Raw genomic sequence first — 16,955 nt, 5'->3', positions numbered from 1 at the left:
GCTCGTGTTCTCGCGAGAACTGGCGGACTGCTCGCCGATTGGGTACGGCGCAGCCAATGACGAGCCGCAGCAGGAGTTCTCGCGAGAACTGGGTGACTGTATTGGGCACGGGTGGGGAATTCTCGCGAGAGCCGCCTGGAGGAGGCGGGGCGGAAGCGGGCAGAGGCGGAAGGAGCGGTTGAGGCGGCGGCTCCGGTCCCGGCCCCGCCGAGGATGCTGCGGCTGCGCTGCAAGGCCCGGAGCGGCACCCACCCGCTGCTCGGCCTCACCGCCCACTCCCGGCTCCGCGACATGCAGGCTGCCCTGACCGCGCTCACTGGCGTCCCCGCCGCGGCGCAGCGCCTCCTGCTCGGCTTCCCGCCGCGGAGCTTAGACCTCAGCGATGGCGAGCGGCGGCTTGGCGACCTCGGAATCCACTCGGGTGAGGGCGGGGCGGGCGGCGGCGCTTTACGGCCTCGGCTGCAATTACCTTAATTAAAAGCTGCTGCGGGCCAGCACGCCCCTCATTAGCCGCCTGTCAGGCCGGTTCCTTCTCCGGGGCAGCCGCCACCATCCGGTCGGCAGCGACTCCTGCTTGCCCGTAGCGCCGGTGGGGCTGGCGGACGAGGGGGACTTGGGGCAAGGCAAAGGTAGGGGGCTCGGATCCGGTACACGGTAAGGGTTGGGGATCCGGGATGCGGCAGGGGATCTGGAGTTGGATCTGGGATGCAGTAAGAGTTGGATGGAGACCTGGGACACGGCAGAGGACGGGAACGCTAGATGCAGGAGGGGATAGAGGATAGGAGGGGATGAGGGCCTGGATTGGTGACACAGTAGGGAACAGGGACGGAGAGGTTTGGTTGGGGTTGGGGGCAGGGACACAGGACCCAGGATGTGGTAAGGGCTGGGGCCTCAAGAGACCCAGCCAGGGTTGGGGATCTGGTTCTGGGACATGGTAAGTGTGGTAGACTCCACTACATACGCTCCACCAACAAGTTGTGGTGCTACCAGCTGTTTTGGCTGAGGCTGTTTTCCACAAGAACACAGTGCTGGTGGAGGAAATGGGTGTGATCCTTAATAACAACACCATCATGGCGTTCTTCTGTTTTAGGAGCAGCAGCAGCATTACATCCCGCCTCTATAGTCCTCTCAGTTCTTTGTCCTTCTGTGTTTGACAGGCGATACACTAATAGTGGAAGAGGACTCATCCAAACCCAAGACTGACTCACCTGTTGTTGCTAAAAGAACGATGTCTCACTCGGTTAGGGAAGCCATGCCCGTGCTGGCAAGGAGGGTTGTGCCAGCAGATAATTCCTGTCTCTTCACCAGCGTGTACTACGTGGTAGAGGGAGGCGTTTACGACCCGGGCTGCGCTCCGGAGATGCGCAGCCTTATAGCTCAGATAGTAGCGAGCGATCCTGAATCTTATTGTGAGGCAGTTCTAGGGAAAACTAACAGGGAGTACTGTGACTGGATCCGAAAGGAAGAGACCTGGGGAGGAGCCATCGAAGTGTCCATTTTATCCAAGTTTTACCAGTGCGAAATCTGCGTAGTGGACACACAGACGGTCAGGATCGACCGTTTTGGGGAAGATGCCGGTTACACTAAGCGGGTCCTTTTAATTTACGATGGGATCCATTACGATCCACTTGAGCGCAAAATCCCCGACTCGAACATTCCTCCGCAGACCATTTTCCCCACGACTGATGACATCGTTCTTGCACAAGCATTGGAGTTGGCGGATGAAGCCAGACGAAAGAGGCAGTTTACTGACGTGAATCGCTTTACGCTGAGGTGCATGGTGTGCCAGAAGGGACTGACTGGGCAAGTGGAAGCCAGGGAACACGCCAAGGAGACCGGACACACCAACTTCGGAGAGGTGTGACGTCTCCATGAGGATGGTTACATTGACTACCTCACCGATCCAGGATAAAATTCTGGATTTCCAGATAAGCTGTATGTAATCAAAAGATTCCGTTCACAAAGCTTGAAAAGCGTATTAGTGATGGCCGAGATGCGCAGGTTTGTTATGGTTAGTGACTTTTCCAATGGGTTTGAAGTAGGTATCTTCTCGCATGCTAACTTATAGTCCTTTGGCAGGTGGAATACACTGGCAGCTACGGCCTGATTCCTGAAATAATCTTCTCTTTGTGTATATCACACACAAAATCAGGCTTGTTCAACACTAGCGCAACATCTAGCCTCTAAATTACTGAATTAATCTCTCTGTATTGTGTTTTCCGGGTAATTAAATTAATCTAGGGGCTTGGGAAACGCACGTATTAGCATTACTTACATTAAGAATTAGACTCTGCACTCACAAGCAGTTCTTGCAGGGGAAAAGGCTCATTTGGTGCACGATTTTTAATGGAAAGAGCGTCTCCAACGCTGCCCTGTGTTATGTTACCATCAGAAGTAGAATGTGGTGTTTGTGTGAAGTCTTGGCTTTAGAGAAAGAAATGGCCTCTAAGCTTTAAGGTAGCCTTCTTTAACTTACTGAGTAAATGGTTATGTGTTGAATAAACTTACTAATCCTCCATAGGTAGTTTTTAGTTGCTTGAAAAATAACCAACAACCCCCTGGTGTTTACACTGCATCAGGGCACAGGCATGTTTCTTGAAATACTTTGGATTCTCCTCTGAATTCTGGCAAGAGGGAAATGTTGTAATTAGGGAAGTGACTAATTTTGCATCTGTTAACTACGTTTAAGCAGACTTGACTGTGGTATAGCCGATCTCACAGTGTTACTAAGCTGAATTCCGAATACTGTAAATTAGCACTTTAAGGAATAGTTCTCACTCTTGGCCGGTAAGAAGTTTTGCCCTGTGTGGAAGGACAGAGTGCTGACCCCGAAGGGAAGCATGAAGTTTCATCATTTGCATTCTGCCTTAACGCGTTGGATTTGTCACCGGTGACTGTTCAGTAGCAAGACTTTAATTCTGATAATGAAGGGTGCAGTTTCATTTCCGGAACAAAATAAGCTATGTACACTGCCCTACTTCTCGTACTGTTCAGAATCAGGGAAGCTGAGGTTGGGTTAATATCTCTTAACCTCACAGCAGGGTTGTGAGGCTTAACTATAAGTGCTTTTGAGGTCTTTTAAAAGGTGCTGTAAAGGTGCATATTACTGAAAGGGATTTTTTTTTTTCTTTTAAATGCCTGCAACACATACTTGTTTTATTGAATTTTAAAATCTCATCCTGCTGTTCTGCCACTGTTTCAAGTTACCTTCCTTGCACTTTCACAGCTGGGGAGCAAGCCTGCATCTGCAGACAGACAGGAGTAAACTCACTTCCCAAGTGGAAGCTAAGATCTTGTTTAAAGGCCTCCATTCATTAAGGCATCCAGCTAAAGCCCTGGTGCCACAAAAAACTCTTTCCTGTAGAAAGCACGTTTCACTGAAGTTTCCAGGGAGGCTCCCAGTTGGACCTTGAAATACAGGAGGGTCTGATTGAAAAATGGAACCTTAATCACGTAAGTGCTTTGCTGAATTGAGGCATGAATAATTAAGTATAAAGAATAGGATCACCTAGAGCACAATGGGCCAGGTGTCATTTTAATTCAGTGTTAAAATAGGCAGTAGCGCTGTCGGGAGTTGCCTAGAGAACGCCACTTAGCTTCCGGTGTTAAACCCCACATTGCTTTTAGCCGGTCATTAGGGAAAACCCCAGCAAACCCCGACATTAAAACCCACCCTCTAGAAGCTGATGCTTAAAAACCTAAGGAAGTACCTGACAGTTCAAAGGAACTTGAAGATTACACTGTGTTATAACTACTTGAGCTGAAAAATTGTCTAGGAGGGAGACCGAGAGACTGTGTTCTCAGCTTTCACACTGAAGTGGTGGGATGCCTGCACACGGAGCGGATCCTCACCGTTTGCCACCTGTAAACCGGACAGAATACCTACCTCAGCGAGGTGCAGGGGCAACTGCCTTTGAGGGTCTGGATCACAAGTGGGGATTTAATGTATTTATTGTCTGCCGTGCTTGCAAATGCGTTGGCTCTGGGGAGCAACACTTAGATTTTAGCTCTGTATCCCGGATGGATTTCTGGGAGTGTATAAAATATTTTTGGGGCTATTTCTCAGTAGCAGTATTTAAATAAGCCAATTTTAAAATCCAGAGTGTTTAGCTTTGCTCTGTCATCTTTGCATTGAAAGTCTGCTGACAGAGCCTGGGTTTGGTTTGAGGGGAGGTGTCGATATCCCTGCTCGGGTGTTTTCGTTCATTGCCTGAATAATAAAATCTCTTTGGTTAAAAACTGTCATCTGAATGGCTGTAATTCGTCTTTGTAAAGGTGATGTTGTTGCATGCTGACAAACTAAAACCGTTTCCCCTCATCCTATCCCTACATTCCCTGATCAAGAGCCTCTCTGGAGGCCACTTGTGATGGTTTTCAGGAACAGTGTTTCCTGTGCACATCCCACTTTTTTCTAGAGACCTTTTCCAGAACCCAAGGGTGCCACAATTGTGATCCGCCTCAGGGCAACAAAGCCCCAGGCAGGAACACAGCATCCATTGTCAGAAACATTTCAAACAGACCAAGCAGTGTGGTCCGTCTAACTTTCTCCGTTACCAAGGAAGCAAGACAGAGCAGAGGCAAAAAAGGAAGACAGTACAGGATTTCCCTGCTGACTGACTTAAACGCAGAAATCCATGGATCGAGGGAGATTCTGGGAAATTGGACTGACACCCAACTGCTGAAGCATCTGTGTGTAGGAGCTGCTACCGCCCGCAGTGCTGCGGCTCCTGCCCAGCACGAGCCCACCCGTGGAGGAGCGCCACCAATCCCTCTCTGCCACCAAAACTCTTTAATAAGCGGAGCAAAAAAACTTCAGCTTGCTATTTTGAAAATTACAACTCTTCCCCGTACAAATTAAATATCTGCCCACATTTTGAAATTAAATCATGCACTCAGCAGTAAAATTACCATCAGGTTTTGCTTTGCTCTGCTCTGGACTGGGTAGAATAGAATTACTTCAAACTGACTAAAATCAGTATTGCTTTTTTGCTCTGATTCTGAGTACCAGAATGCCTTCAGTGACAAATGCCATAGGAGAGTTGACAAAACGAGGTTGCTTATGACTGCGGTGTCCTTGTCTATTAATTGCAGCCTTGGGGAAAACGTCGGGAGCTATATTGCTCCGAGAGCTGACTCCTTGTTTCTGATGTAGTTAATTCTAAATGAGCTAAGTTAAACAGATCATCTGAGTTCTCTACCCCTTCTCTGGAAAACGGATAATAAATAGGGTTCCTTGCTCAGTTCACAGCCATATTAAGAGTTAATTACTTTTTCTAAACTGCTGCGTAATACTAGATATTAACTACCCAGTATTTTCCATAATTGATTTGTCTCCATACAATTTGGGCTAAGGAAAGTGTCCAACAGTCCTATAGAGGCAAATAAACGTCATTACCTTAACAGGAATGCTTGTTGGTGACACCGCGCAGCTGTGTTTCCTTCAGGCCCAGGACAGAACCATCCCTGTTCTTTTGTTTACGAACAGGGTGAGGCGCAGCAGGTCTGTAAACTTGCCAAAGTCCTTCACGGCTCTGTGTCATGTTTTCTGCCTCATTTGACTACTTGCATATGTCTCATGCCATTGATACGAAATCACACCTCATTTTTGATTGTAGCTATTTATATTAGTTGGAGGAAGAGGAATGTGGAAAAAGAACAGGTTGGGGTTTGGTTTTTTTTTCGGTGTGTTTTATTCAGAGAAGTTCAAGCCTTGTCTTATTGGATCATGGCATCTTTCTGACGTACACAGAGCTGGGCAGGCAGCAAGGATTGCGTCTTGATCAGGGATTGCAGGGAGAGGACGAGGGGGAAGAGTTTTCAGCTGAAAGAGGGGAGATTGAGGTGAGATCTTAGGCAGAAATGTTCTGCTGTGAGGGTGGGGAGGCCCTGGCCCAGGTTGCCCAGAGCAGTGGTGGCTGCCCCATCCCTGGAGGGGTTCCAGGCCAGGTTGGATGGGGCTTGGAGCAATTTGATCCAGTGGGAGGTGTCCCTGCCCCTGCCCATTGCCTTGCTCAGATAATAAGTCCTTGTGCTGCCAGTGTGCTGCTCTCGGGACACGGTTTCCCTGTCCTAGAGGGGCTCCTCGGTCATACTCTTTGCATGTACAAGAAGAAAATAGCTCTGGCTTTGATTTGCTCGCTCCTTTAAAGCAGGCTCAGAACTAAGCGCTACTTTACAAACCCAGCAGGAATCTAAACTGGTGCACCATTCAGCCCAACAGCAGTTAACCCTCCCAGAATCTCCTGCACTAAGTCCTACACGCGGGTCTGCAAGCGCTGGCTGGAATTGCTGCTCCGAATGCACCGCATCCGCATCTCTTCCCTGTGCTGCAGGCCAGCGTGGGAGAGCAAGGCTGCCTGGGGTTCCCGAGAGCCTCCGCTTTGTTGATTTGCTCTTCAGCACACACTGTCCCTTTCGTAACAGTGCACGGCTGGGGCTCAGCAATGCTGATGGGAACCTTTGTGCTTCCTGGCTCATCAGTTTTCTCCCCATCCTATACTATGGCTTTAAATAGCTGATGTTTCCACTTCCCTGTTCTCTGCAGCAGGGAACACGCATTGCAACACAGCCTTTTTCTAAAAAAAAACAACAAAACCAACCTAAAACAACAAATAAGAGTCATTGAAACACAAAAACTTGAATGTTTATAGTGGCTGTATCATTTCTGGAAGTTCGCTGCAGGGTTTCTGCTTGTTTATTTGTTGTTTGGTGAGGAGCCCCTTGCACAGCAGACACAAGCCTGTGTTGGGGCTGCGAGAGGGGAATCAATGGCCAAAGCATTGGATATCAGAGGAAAGCTGTAATTTTAATAGAAGAGCCCAAACTCAGGGTAAGAATGAGTCACTGCAGTTATTTCAGCTGCTTCTGCAGCCCCACCGGGGCAGACGGGATGCTGGGGGTCAGCATCACCCAGTGCTGCACGGGGCAGAACAAACCCCAGAGCGTGCACCCCCCTCCTCTAGCACACAGAGTCCTAGGGTCATGGAATGTCCCGAGTGGGAACGGACCCACAAGGATCATAGAGTCCAACTCATCAAATAAAGCTCAGTGATGGATCTTCCCTTCTAAAATGGCTTTTTACTCATCTTTACAAGAATCTCCTTACAGCACACGGCAACAGGCAGCAAACCTTCGCTCTCTGTGAAAGCTCTGGGGATATGCAATTACCACCGATCTGTGGGTTCAGAGCCAAGAAGGAACCAGGTCCTACCCTGAGCTGATGGACCTCCTGCACTAAACCGCCAAAGAGAATAAACCTGTTGTGAGGTATCGCGTTCAGCAGCACACGGCGCGAACGCCCAGCAAAAGGGCTTAATTACTATGTACAAAGGCGCTTTGGTCAGGGCTCTGCGTTCGGCTCCTCCGCATGTCAGCGAGCAGCTATGCTGCAGAACAGGCTGGCGGATTAAGGAGTCTCCAGTGAAACCCGTGCTGAGGACATCAGAGGACACCAGCCAAGCCGGGAAGTGAGTGAGCTGGGTGGTACCGAGCAGAGCTGCCCGCAGCCTCCCGGGCACCGGTGCTGCCTCCTGCCTCTGCCTGCCCCGCGCTGGCTCCCAGCAGAGCTGCTCGGGAGCACGGCACGCAGGGACCCAACCACTTCGGGTTAGGACATGAAGGCGCTTCAGGGGTTTGGCTGTGTGGTAGGAAACCCGTCTTGCACGGGTGCGAGATGAGTTTCTCTCACCCCGGTGCAGCAGGCAGCAGGTGAGGGGCTGGGGGCTCACCTGCAAGTGTCTACCTGCTGAGCACCCACCCGCCGAGCACCCGCGCCGCCTTATCTCTGCCGGGGAGGTGAGTTAATGTGTAACCCGGCTCTGTTTGGTTAGCCCAGCAAAGCAAAGAAGTCCTGGGATAGGCACGGCAGGGACGAGGATTTGGGCAGCGCAGAACGACGGACGTCCTGGTAAAAGAAAAAGAAAAATAATAATAATCTCTATTCCTTCTCGTTCTCTGCTTTCTGTCCTTTTCCTGCTGAATGGGCTGAGCACCTCTCTCTGGGTGAGACACGGGGCTGTGGATGTGCTTTGCTTTGGAAGGGGACAGTGTGGTGGAGGTATCCCAGGAGGTGGCACCAGCGAAGGTGGACGAGGTGGTTTGAAGGTGGTGGCAGGAGGGAAGCTGGGGGGGATCAGCAGCTTCCAGCAGAGAGGCTGGGAAAACTCGTGCTGAGGACACCAAACAGCTCAGGCAACCGCTCTGTGCACTTGGTTTACTTGTTTGACTCGGAGGAACCATGGATCTGCTGCCATCGCCTCCTTTCACTCTGAGGTTGGATCAGTCCCGCTGCGGCGGGAGCAGCTGGGATGGTGTCTGCAAGCCATGTTTTGCTTTGTTTTGCGTTTGAAGCTGGCCAGGACGAAGCCCTTTCGCTGGCAGGTGTAAGGCAGGTGGAGTAGGGCTGCTCTGCCTTAGCAAAAACGTTGGGGTTCTTCACCATTTCTGGAGAGCCAGGATAGAGCGCTGGTAGCAGGACCAGGCTCTAAAGAAAGTAGCCTCTTTCTATAATGCAATCAGCATTAATTGCTACCCAGCACCTCTTTGATGTCCGAGAGCTCGGTCAGCTTTGTAAAGGACAGTTAGGGCAGCTGTCACAAAAGCGGCATGAACTGGCGTGTTATTTTAGACTAAAACAATTGCTTCTTCTAAAGGCATTTTTACCACTGAGAAACAGCTTTTCGAGTCCCATGACTTTAAATTTAAGTGCTTGCTCATGTTTTAGTTTGTGGCTGAACTGCTGCTTTGTTCAGCAAAAGGAAGGAACAGGAAAATCCTTCTGAATCATAAAACTGTGATTTTTCGACGCTGGTTTTCCTCCTTTCCCAAGTCGGATGAATGCATTAGAGCCCTAATCGCATCAGAGAACCAGGGGCAGGAAAATGAACTTCTTGTTTCTGCGTAGATCCTCTCCAGCCTTGAACGAGCTCTGGGCTGAACTTTGCCTCCTCCCGTGAGCTGAGGCTCAGCGGGTGCCAAAGCCATGGCAGCTGCTTTCTTTTTCTGCAAATGCTGTTTGAACAAGAGGAAATGATTTCTTCCCATGGGCTGACGATGGTGGGCATCCTCACGGAGAAATTAGCTCTGTCGAGACCCCTAATTAGAGCTGGGCCAGGCTGCTGCTCGGGAGCCGCTGCCTCCCACCGGCTGCGGGGGCCAAGTTTGAGCAAGACTTTCACTTCCCCAGGAGTGTTTTGCTCTCTCAAATCTGCGCGGCAGGCAGTGAGGAGCGTTGCAGCAATGCTGACCGAGGAGGCAGTCACCTCTCGCTGCTTGGAATTAACTCTCATTAATGTTTTTTTAACCTGTGGGTGTACAGCAAAACCGCACAGCTTGTAGAAGACCAAACCCCCTTAAACTCAGGTGGTGTCTCTGCTTCTGACAGCTAAAATCTCCGGCTAGAAAGCTGACCAAATTCAAACAATCGAGGGTACTGCTGCTCCAAAACCAACACTTACTATAATTTAGCAGTAAATAATCCAAAGCTGAGACTGAAATATGAAACTCCTCCTGCATGGAAGGATTTGATCTCTCAGGGCGTGGGTGGTGAAATCTGATTTTTGCGGCGTATTCCAATTACAAAGGAATTCTTTCAGGGTCTAACCCTCTGAACAAGCAGCCAGTTCTGCTCGCTTATCGCCAGATCTAATTCCCTGATCCTGCTACAAGGGAAAAAAAAAAAGCAGCAGTGTGCCTCTGCGTGTCACGGCCAGGTTACAGCACAAAAAGCTCCTCTGTCTCCCGACGAGCAAATCCTCTTGCGTGGGTCCGTGTGTGTTGGAGGGGGCGTTTGTTTTTGCTGCTCTCATTAGCCCAGTTCTCCTCTCCCGAAGAATGGGTGGTGTGCATGAAGAAAACACTTAATTGGTGGTGTCAGTAACTTTGGGGAGGTTAATGCTTTATATGCATAAGTAATTATGCCTTTTGCAGGCTCCCCAGCCTCTCGCCGCAGGCAGCAGAGCTCTCTTGGCTGCACACCCTGCGAGCATAACTGACCCCTCCACGCTCAGGAGGGTCTCGCTGAGGGCAGGTGGTTTGTCAAGCAGCTGCCACCGCGTCCTGGTCCCTCCGGAGCTGGAGGCACCGACTGCATCGCTGCAGATAGATATTGGGGTGCTGATTGCAACCCCTCTGGGCTGGATGGAGACAGAGCGCGTGGCTGCAGGCTGGGCACAGCTCCCTGCGAGCTATGCTAAGCATGTGCCCAAACACACCCAGGCACACCCTGGAGGTGCAGGGGCACCTCCCCGCAGCCACGACACCTCCGTGGGCCCCGAGGAAAGGTGGCAGAGGAAGCTCTTTGCCAGGAGGAAGCTCAAAGCGGAGCGAGGCTGTGACTAAACAGCAGTGTTTCGGGTCAGCGTGTTGAGAAGTTTGAGAGAACTTCAGCTGCGTAGCTGGCAGCAACAGGGGTGGAGGAGGGAAGAGGTCGGCGAGGCAGAGCTGGGCTAGAACCACTGGGACAGCATCACTGCTGCCGAGCTCCGAGGCTGAACCGGGCTTATAGGCTCTTCCTTCACTCAGGTACCATCTCATTCACACCTCAGAGACAATTAAACCACCACCGTCATGAGATGGCCATGGATGGGCAGTCCAGAGCTTCCTCTTAGGGAAAACTTCAGTTCCAAGGATGCTTTAGCAAAGCCCAGCTGCCCCTTCTCCTGGAGAGAGCAGCCTACAGTCCAGCACGCTTGCATCCATCACCTCATGGGTCTCACAGCTTAACGCCTCTCCTTTCTTCTGCTTCAGCCGGGATATCGCCCCTCGCGCCGGACGCTGCGGCAGCCTGTGATATGCCCAGGAAGGAGCTGGGGCTGGGGATGGCTGGCTGCAACTCTGGCAGCTGGGACAGCATGGTCAGCACGGCCTCCAACGACTCGCAGCGTGTAAGTAACCCCTTTGCACCCAGCCCGGGCACGGCAGGGGCTCGATTTGCCCCTTTCAGTGGCTGAGGAAGGATTTTAGTCAGATCTCCGCTCAAAGCATCTCTCTGTGGATGCTTTGGAAGCACCTGGGGGACATGAAACAGCAGCTTGCTAAGAGCAGCGCAAGGACAGAGTTAATTCCTGCCCTGAAGCACCCCCAGACTTTCCCTCCTGCCACGCGTGTGGCAGCAATCAGGAGCCTAAGCTCCTTGGGGGAACGACAGCGAGAGCCCAGCAGCTCCTGCATCGCCTGAAGATGCAGAGGCAGAGAGAGAAGGCACTGGGCAGGAGGAGCCTGCCTGATCCCCGGTCCGATAACTGGGTCAGACTGGCTCCAACAGGAGTGACTTCACCTGGAAGAGACAGCGAGCCGCGCTCCTCCCGGCTGACAAGAGATTAATTCCCTTGTTAAGGCAGAGATGAGATTGGGCCATGGGTGTAGATGTGTAATTTTTCCACTATCTGTCCATTAAAGCTTGTTTGTCCCCAAACACTGATTCCAAGATTGATGCACTAATTACATCCTGTCTGACGTGGAGCATAATTGATACGTGCTAGCGCAGCACTCGGTCCTGAACAGGTTTTCCATTTGATGTATTGCAAACCAGAACCAAACCCTCTGAAATTTATTAGGGATGGAAAAACTGGTTGCGATATTGCATGATAAAAGATTTGGATAGGTGTCTCCTTGCAAAACAACTCCACCTGGGACAATTTCTTTTCCACGCTTGTTGACCTGGTGCACATTCCATCCTTTACTGCGCTGCAGTTTTATTCTCGACACAGCACATGTATCCTCTTTTAACTCAGCACTTCCAGAGCAACCGTATCTCATGATACTTGAAACACAACAGAAACTAAACGGGATCTCGCCATACTCCTTTCGAAGCTGGGGTATGAAGAGGAGAACAAGGAGAGGGACCACCGCCCCCAGATAAGCCTGCAGCATTTATGATGTTTAGACATGTTTCTAAGGTTCAGGTGTCTGTACCAATAAGACCACGCCTGTTACCCATCATATTTCAAAGCAAACTAAGGAATTAAAGGTAGGAATCAAGCTTCCAAGTTAAGAATAACCCATCTTCTGGTGCTAGTAGGCAGTTGTCTAGGTTTCTGTAGCAATAATCACCTATTTTTGAATAGTCACTGCTCAAGTCTCCTGGCCAGGAGCTCTCACAGGTCTTCCTCTTAACCACCAGAGCTGTGAATAACAACACAGCTCCATCTCCTACCAGCACTGCTCTCTTTCTTTTTTTCCAGAGTGATAACAGTTATGACTACCTATCTGTGGAAGAAAAAGAGTGTTTGATGTTCTTAGAAGAAACTATCGGCTCACTGGATGCAGAAGCAGACAGTGGGGTTTCTACCGATGACGCTGACTACGTGGAGCCCTCCAAGCTGCCTGGGATGCGGTCCAAGAGAGACTCTGCTCACCAGGGTAGGCTGGAAATCACAGAATCACAGGGGCTTTGGGTTAGAAGGGACCTTAAAGATCGTTCAGTTGCAAACCACCTGCCACAGGCAGGGAAATCCTGGGGCTCCAGCCCTTTTCCAAAGGGACTTTCTCACTGGGGTGCGTTGGCAGACGAGGAAAGAGCTTGTTTTCACCACTCCGCGGTGAAAAGTGGCTGTAGGTAGCGAGATAGGCAGGGCAGCGACTGCGTTCTCCCAGGTCTCCTGTGCAGGAGCTGCTGACAGGGATCGAGCAAGGTCAGCAGAACTCCAGGGCAGAGCATCTTTGAACAGGCTTACACAGATTAGTGAGGCTCTTTGTTCATCACGTTCTTTGTCAAATCCAAACTATCTGACTTTCTTAGCCGCGACAGTGTGTCAGCTGGGGTGAAGGTAAGCTCTGGGTGCAAGCTCTCTGCCGCGGCTGCACCGGCTCTGCAGGCACAAAGTGTGCTCTGCGAACAGGAAGGTGTCCTGTGTGTCTGCGGAGCAGTGCGTGACTTCACACCTCTCTCTTTGCCTAGACGTGGAAAATGGGGCTCCTCTTCCGAGTGTAGGTCAGCAGCGTGCAGCTGAGCAGAAGAGTGGCAAGAGCATCTCGGCCTCCTCAAGCTCAGCTCCAGCAGCGATTCCAAGCCCGGGCTATTACAGTCTTCCGAAGGGCATCACGGCGGCAAATACACAAAGAGCAAACGGAGCTTCTGACAGCAAAGCAGCTATCCGCACAGTGGAGGACACAGTGCCTGTAGGCAAAACTTCACAGGACATGGCCAAGGAAGACAGGTTTGACCATGCCAACGCAAGAAGCCAGATGAAGTCCAGGGGATCTTTGATTATCCAACCTTCAGATCCCTTCCAGGATGACCAGGTGAGCCACGAGTGGTCACGCAGCGGTCGTTCAGATTCCAAGAGGGAAGCAGCCAAGGAGACCAAGACTTGGACTTCATGGGGCGAGCCAGAAAAATCCACATTGGAAGAAGTCGCTCAGGACCCTGACGCTAAGCGTGGGCCTCCGACTGCCCCCAAACCACGAAAACTGCCACCAAATATTATCCTGAAAACCAGCAAAACCAGCCCAGTGCCACTTGCCACGGAGTGCAGCCAGAAGGTGAAAGCATCACCTCTGCCCTCAGCCGGCTCTCAGCCTGGCTCTGCCGGTGATGCTGCTACTGAAAAGGTGAATTCAGGGCACCTTGACCCCAAGGAGAGGGAGAAAGCCCATCGGGAAGCATTGGAGAAGCTTGGGCTGTCACAGGACAGGAAGGAGCCCAGCACCCACCTTCCACCTACTGTGCAAACCCAACCAAGGGAGGTGCCGTCTCCCATCCCTGGGGAGCCCAAGGCACACTGTGAGGCAGTGGAGAGGTCGGTGCCAGGTATCCGGCAGATGACCTTCAAATCCAACACCCTGGAGCGTTCCGGCGTGGGGCTGAGCAGCTACATGGCCAGCACCAAGGAACAGAACGTCAAGACCAGCAGCTCCTTGGGGAAGATGTCTTTCATCGAGCGGCTCGCCCCAAGCTTCCTCAGGAGCAGCCGCCCCCGGCCAGCATCCCTCGGGGCAGGGAAGGACTTTGCTACTCTGAAGGAGCCTGAGCAGGTGGAGCAGGAGAAGAGCAGCAAGCGTCGGTCGCACCCACTGCCGGGTTTCCCCAGGCCAACTCGCTCCTGCGTCAGCGTGAAGATTTCCCCCAAAGGCGTGACCGATGAGAACCGTCGAGAGGCACTGAAGAAGCTCGGTCTGCTGAAGGAATAGCTCTACGGCCGACGGGGCTGCTGGAAAATGGACTTTTCATCCTGGATCCAGGTGCCTTCACTGCCTGTCCTCCAGCAGCACAACCATAAGCATCTTCTGCTGTGATCTCCTGCCCCAGCATCTTGGGAGTGGTACCACCAGAGGCATTCAGGGCTTCGCACTGAATAATGCCACGTGTACATAGGATTTTGTATATAGCAGGTGTACATGAGCTATTTATATAGAGCATCCCTCAGCATGTGGATGGGGCGTAGTCTTCTACAAGGTCTTTGATACATTTGGGGATTCATTGCAAGAGGGAAGCTGTGAAATTGGGGGTTCGGCTTATTTTAAGAGGGGTTGGCTGTGGATAAAGCCTCTCTGGGAAGAACTGCAGGAGTCTGCTGCTCCTTAGGATTTTGGGAGGGGTTGTGAACTTTATCAAAGCCTCCGAGACCTGAGCACTCACCTGCCCCGCGCAAGTGCCTCTGAAAAGCAACCACTGCCACGTACAAAACTGTCAGAGCAGCGGGAGCTCAGCAATGCTCCCAACGCAGGAGGCTGCACAGACACCCCACTGCCTCTCCTCCACCACCCCCCTGCTCCCACATCCAGCCCTGCCAGCCCAGATCCAGCGCTCAGCGGACGCACAAACAGCCACGTTCATTGTGAAGCGACAGCTAAGAAGCGACAGATTGCGTACGAGTGGCAGAACCAGAAGTGCTGCCCAAAGTGGGAGAGATGCAAGTCTGAGACAACACCATCTCACTCCCTTTTAGACTCCCCTCACACCTTCCAGACCCAGCTGACGCTGTCAACACTTGTGCTGTCCCCTTTTATAACAAAGATAGTTTATTTCTGGAATAAACTTATGTACGAGCAGAAAATGACTGCGTAGTATAGATTTATGTTGCTCTGGTAAAGATGAACAGCAAGTTTTAACCCAAGTCTGTCTTAACTTGAGGAGTTAAGGATGCAGGCGTTGCAGATGTTGAGGTCTGGACCTGACGCTGGGGTCTCCTGCAACCCAGGACCCACGGGAGGCAGGATTTTGTGGAAGTGCTTTCAGTGCAATAAACAGATGAAAAGACTTCCACAGCATTGCCAGACTGGGATGGGCGATATGGGACATGCTGCTGCCCCGGCTGACCCCCTCCATTCTGCACCACCTCCTGCATCAGTGCATCAGACCTCCCACAGCAGCCCTGTTGGTTGAGAAGCTACACAAACAGCTTAGCTTGAAAAGATCATTTTACTTCCTTCACCAAAACAATCATTCCTGCAACCCTGGCTTTCCGTGCTGGACATCCAGCGAGCGCCTCTGCTAATAAAACAAGCGCCTTTGTTCCTAACAGGCAATTTAATTTGGAACCGATGCAGGCTTTCTTCAGAGAGGGGCTGACCTGTGGAGGCAATTACACTAAACAATGGACTGACGTTAATTAACTGCTTGCAGTATTAAGATAAATCTGCATTCAATCGTTTTCATCGTTGACCTTGGAGTACAATCAGCTTTTCAAGACAGTGTTGTGAATACTAAACAGGCTCCTATGACAAAACCCAGAGCCGGGCCTCTAATTCATAGAGCCATAGGATCATTAAGGCTGGAAAAGCTCTCTAAGCTCATTCAAGTCCAATCATTAGCCCAACCCCACCATCCCTACTGAACCACCTCCTGAAGGGCCACGACCACATGCTTTTTGAACCCCTCCAGGGATGGAGACTCCACCACTGCCCTGGGCAGCCTACAACCACTCTTTCAGTAAAGAAATTTTTCCTAGTATCCAACCTAAACCTCCTCTGCTGCAACTTTAGGCCATTTCCCCTCGTCCTATTGCTTGTAGTTTGGGAGAAGGGATCAACACCAGTCAGGATTAAGGCTGGTGGCACTGAGAGCTGAGCAAGGCACAGACACCACCTTACGCGTAGAGCTCTGGGCGTGAGCCTGTGCTGATAAGAACGGATCATGATAAACACCATCAGAGCTGAGGTTCCTCCATGCAACCTGGTCCACTCAGCCCCGGGAAGCTGCTGCCTTCCCTTGGAAGGGGTTTCTCTGCTCTTACAAACCAGTTGCTCACATCCACGCTGTCCCATCCCTCTCCTCCCCAGCATCCCAGGGCAGAGGCCACAAAGAGAAGCTTGGGTTTAGGAAACCACTCCCAGACGCCGCAAATAAGCTCCATGGAGCTGAGAGGTGGCCGTGTTCCCCTGCGAGATGGGATCCCTCCATCAGCGGTTGGGTTTGACTCAGGGTGGTGCCAAGCAGAGTCATGTGTCTGCTCTTGCGTAAGGTCCCAGCCCGGCAGTCACACAGCCTCAGGGGACAAACACCTTCGTTTCTAATGGCTGCAAACATAGCTAGCCTGTAAAATGTCATATTGCGCTTGCAGGATTAAACAGCAACGCCTGCCTTTGGAACAGGGCTTGCCCACGGTGAGTGATTCAACCCAGAGAGCTCAGCAGCAGCAGAAGCACTTCAGCCCGAGGAGAGGCACAGGTCTGGAGCTCATCCACAGAGGAATGATCCTGATCTCCTGTGGCTGTTGGTTTAATGTATTCTCCTTTATTTCCATTTCATACCAACTGGGCCATGTGGACAAGTCCTGTTAACGAACATCACTCCGCCACATCGTAGCTTAATAAGCAATCCCTGCGAGTGAGATTTCTGCTGGAAAGTCTAATCACAACTTAGCTTTGCCACGCTGTAGTACACCCCGATTCTGACTAAACAAGCCAAGATTTGGAAGACAAGAAATTTGTTTCCAAACCCATCTGGTTCTAAAGGAAGTTGATCTTCTATTTCAGGCCAAAAATGCTTTCAGTGGTATTTAAATCTCTCCTCC

General features: G+C 51.2%; 2 protein-coding genes across 5 annotated transcripts; both read left to right on the top strand.

The window, feature by feature from the left end:
* The first annotated feature begins 143 nt into the window (after positions 1–143).
* Positions 144–4,234, top strand: YOD1 (YOD1 deubiquitinase). The gene is made up of 2 exons (XM_054087892.1): positions 144–421; positions 1,158–4,234. The coding sequence occupies exons 1-2, from the start codon at positions 214–216 to the stop codon at positions 1,862–1,864; spliced, it is 915 nt and encodes a 304-aa protein (XP_053943867.1). The 5' UTR covers positions 144–213; the 3' UTR covers positions 1,865–4,234.
* A 2,970-nt stretch (positions 4,235–7,204) lies between these two features.
* Positions 7,205–15,695, top strand: C24H1orf116 (chromosome 24 C1orf116 homolog). 4 transcript variants are annotated; one of them, XM_054087854.1, is made up of 5 exons: positions 7,205–7,466; positions 7,830–7,906; positions 10,747–10,883; positions 12,183–12,360; positions 12,899–15,695. In XM_054087854.1, the coding sequence occupies exons 1-5, from the start codon at positions 7,321–7,323 to the stop codon at positions 14,128–14,130; spliced, it is 1,770 nt and encodes a 589-aa protein (XP_053943829.1). In that variant the 5' UTR covers positions 7,205–7,320; the 3' UTR covers positions 14,131–15,695. The 4 variants fall into 4 exon arrangements, with proteins under 4 accessions (XP_053943829.1, XP_053943832.1, XP_053943830.1 ...); XM_054087855.1 differs by lacking the exon at positions 7,205–7,466 and adding an exon at positions 7,473–7,707 and having other exon boundaries at positions 12,899–15,692; XM_054087857.1 differs by lacking the exon at positions 7,830–7,906 and having other exon boundaries at positions 7,329–7,466; positions 12,899–15,690.
* Positions 15,696–16,955: the final 1,260 nt, after the last annotated feature.

Source organism: Cuculus canorus, chromosome 24 (genome assembly GCF_017976375.1).
Source record: "Cuculus canorus isolate bCucCan1 chromosome 24, bCucCan1.pri, whole genome shotgun sequence".
NCBI classification, from domain to species: Eukaryota; Metazoa; Chordata; class Aves; order Cuculiformes; family Cuculidae; genus Cuculus; species Cuculus canorus.
Note: the sequence above shows the minus strand (reverse complement) of the source record. Positions and strands in the feature narration are given on the sequence as shown.

Excerpts from the sequence above, each read along its gene's own strand:
- C24H1orf116 (XM_054087854.1), top strand. The coding sequence starts at position 7,321 with ATGTACAAAGGCGCTTTGGTCAGGGCTCTGCGTTCGGCTCCTCCGCAT. Across the intron at positions 10,884-12,182 it reads CCTCCAACGACTCGCAGCGT|AGTGATAACAGTTATGACTA; the intron begins GTAAGTAACCCC and ends CTTTTTTTCCAG. Across the intron at positions 12,361-12,898 it reads GAGAGACTCTGCTCACCAGG|ACGTGGAAAATGGGGCTCCT; the intron begins GTAGGCTGGAAA and ends CTCTTTGCCTAG.
- YOD1 (XM_054087892.1), top strand. The coding sequence starts at position 214 with ATGCTGCGGCTGCGCTGCAAGGCCCGGAGCGGCACCCACCCGCTGCTC. Across the intron at positions 422-1,157 it reads CGACCTCGGAATCCACTCGG|GCGATACACTAATAGTGGAA; the intron begins GTGAGGGCGGGG and ends TGTGTTTGACAG.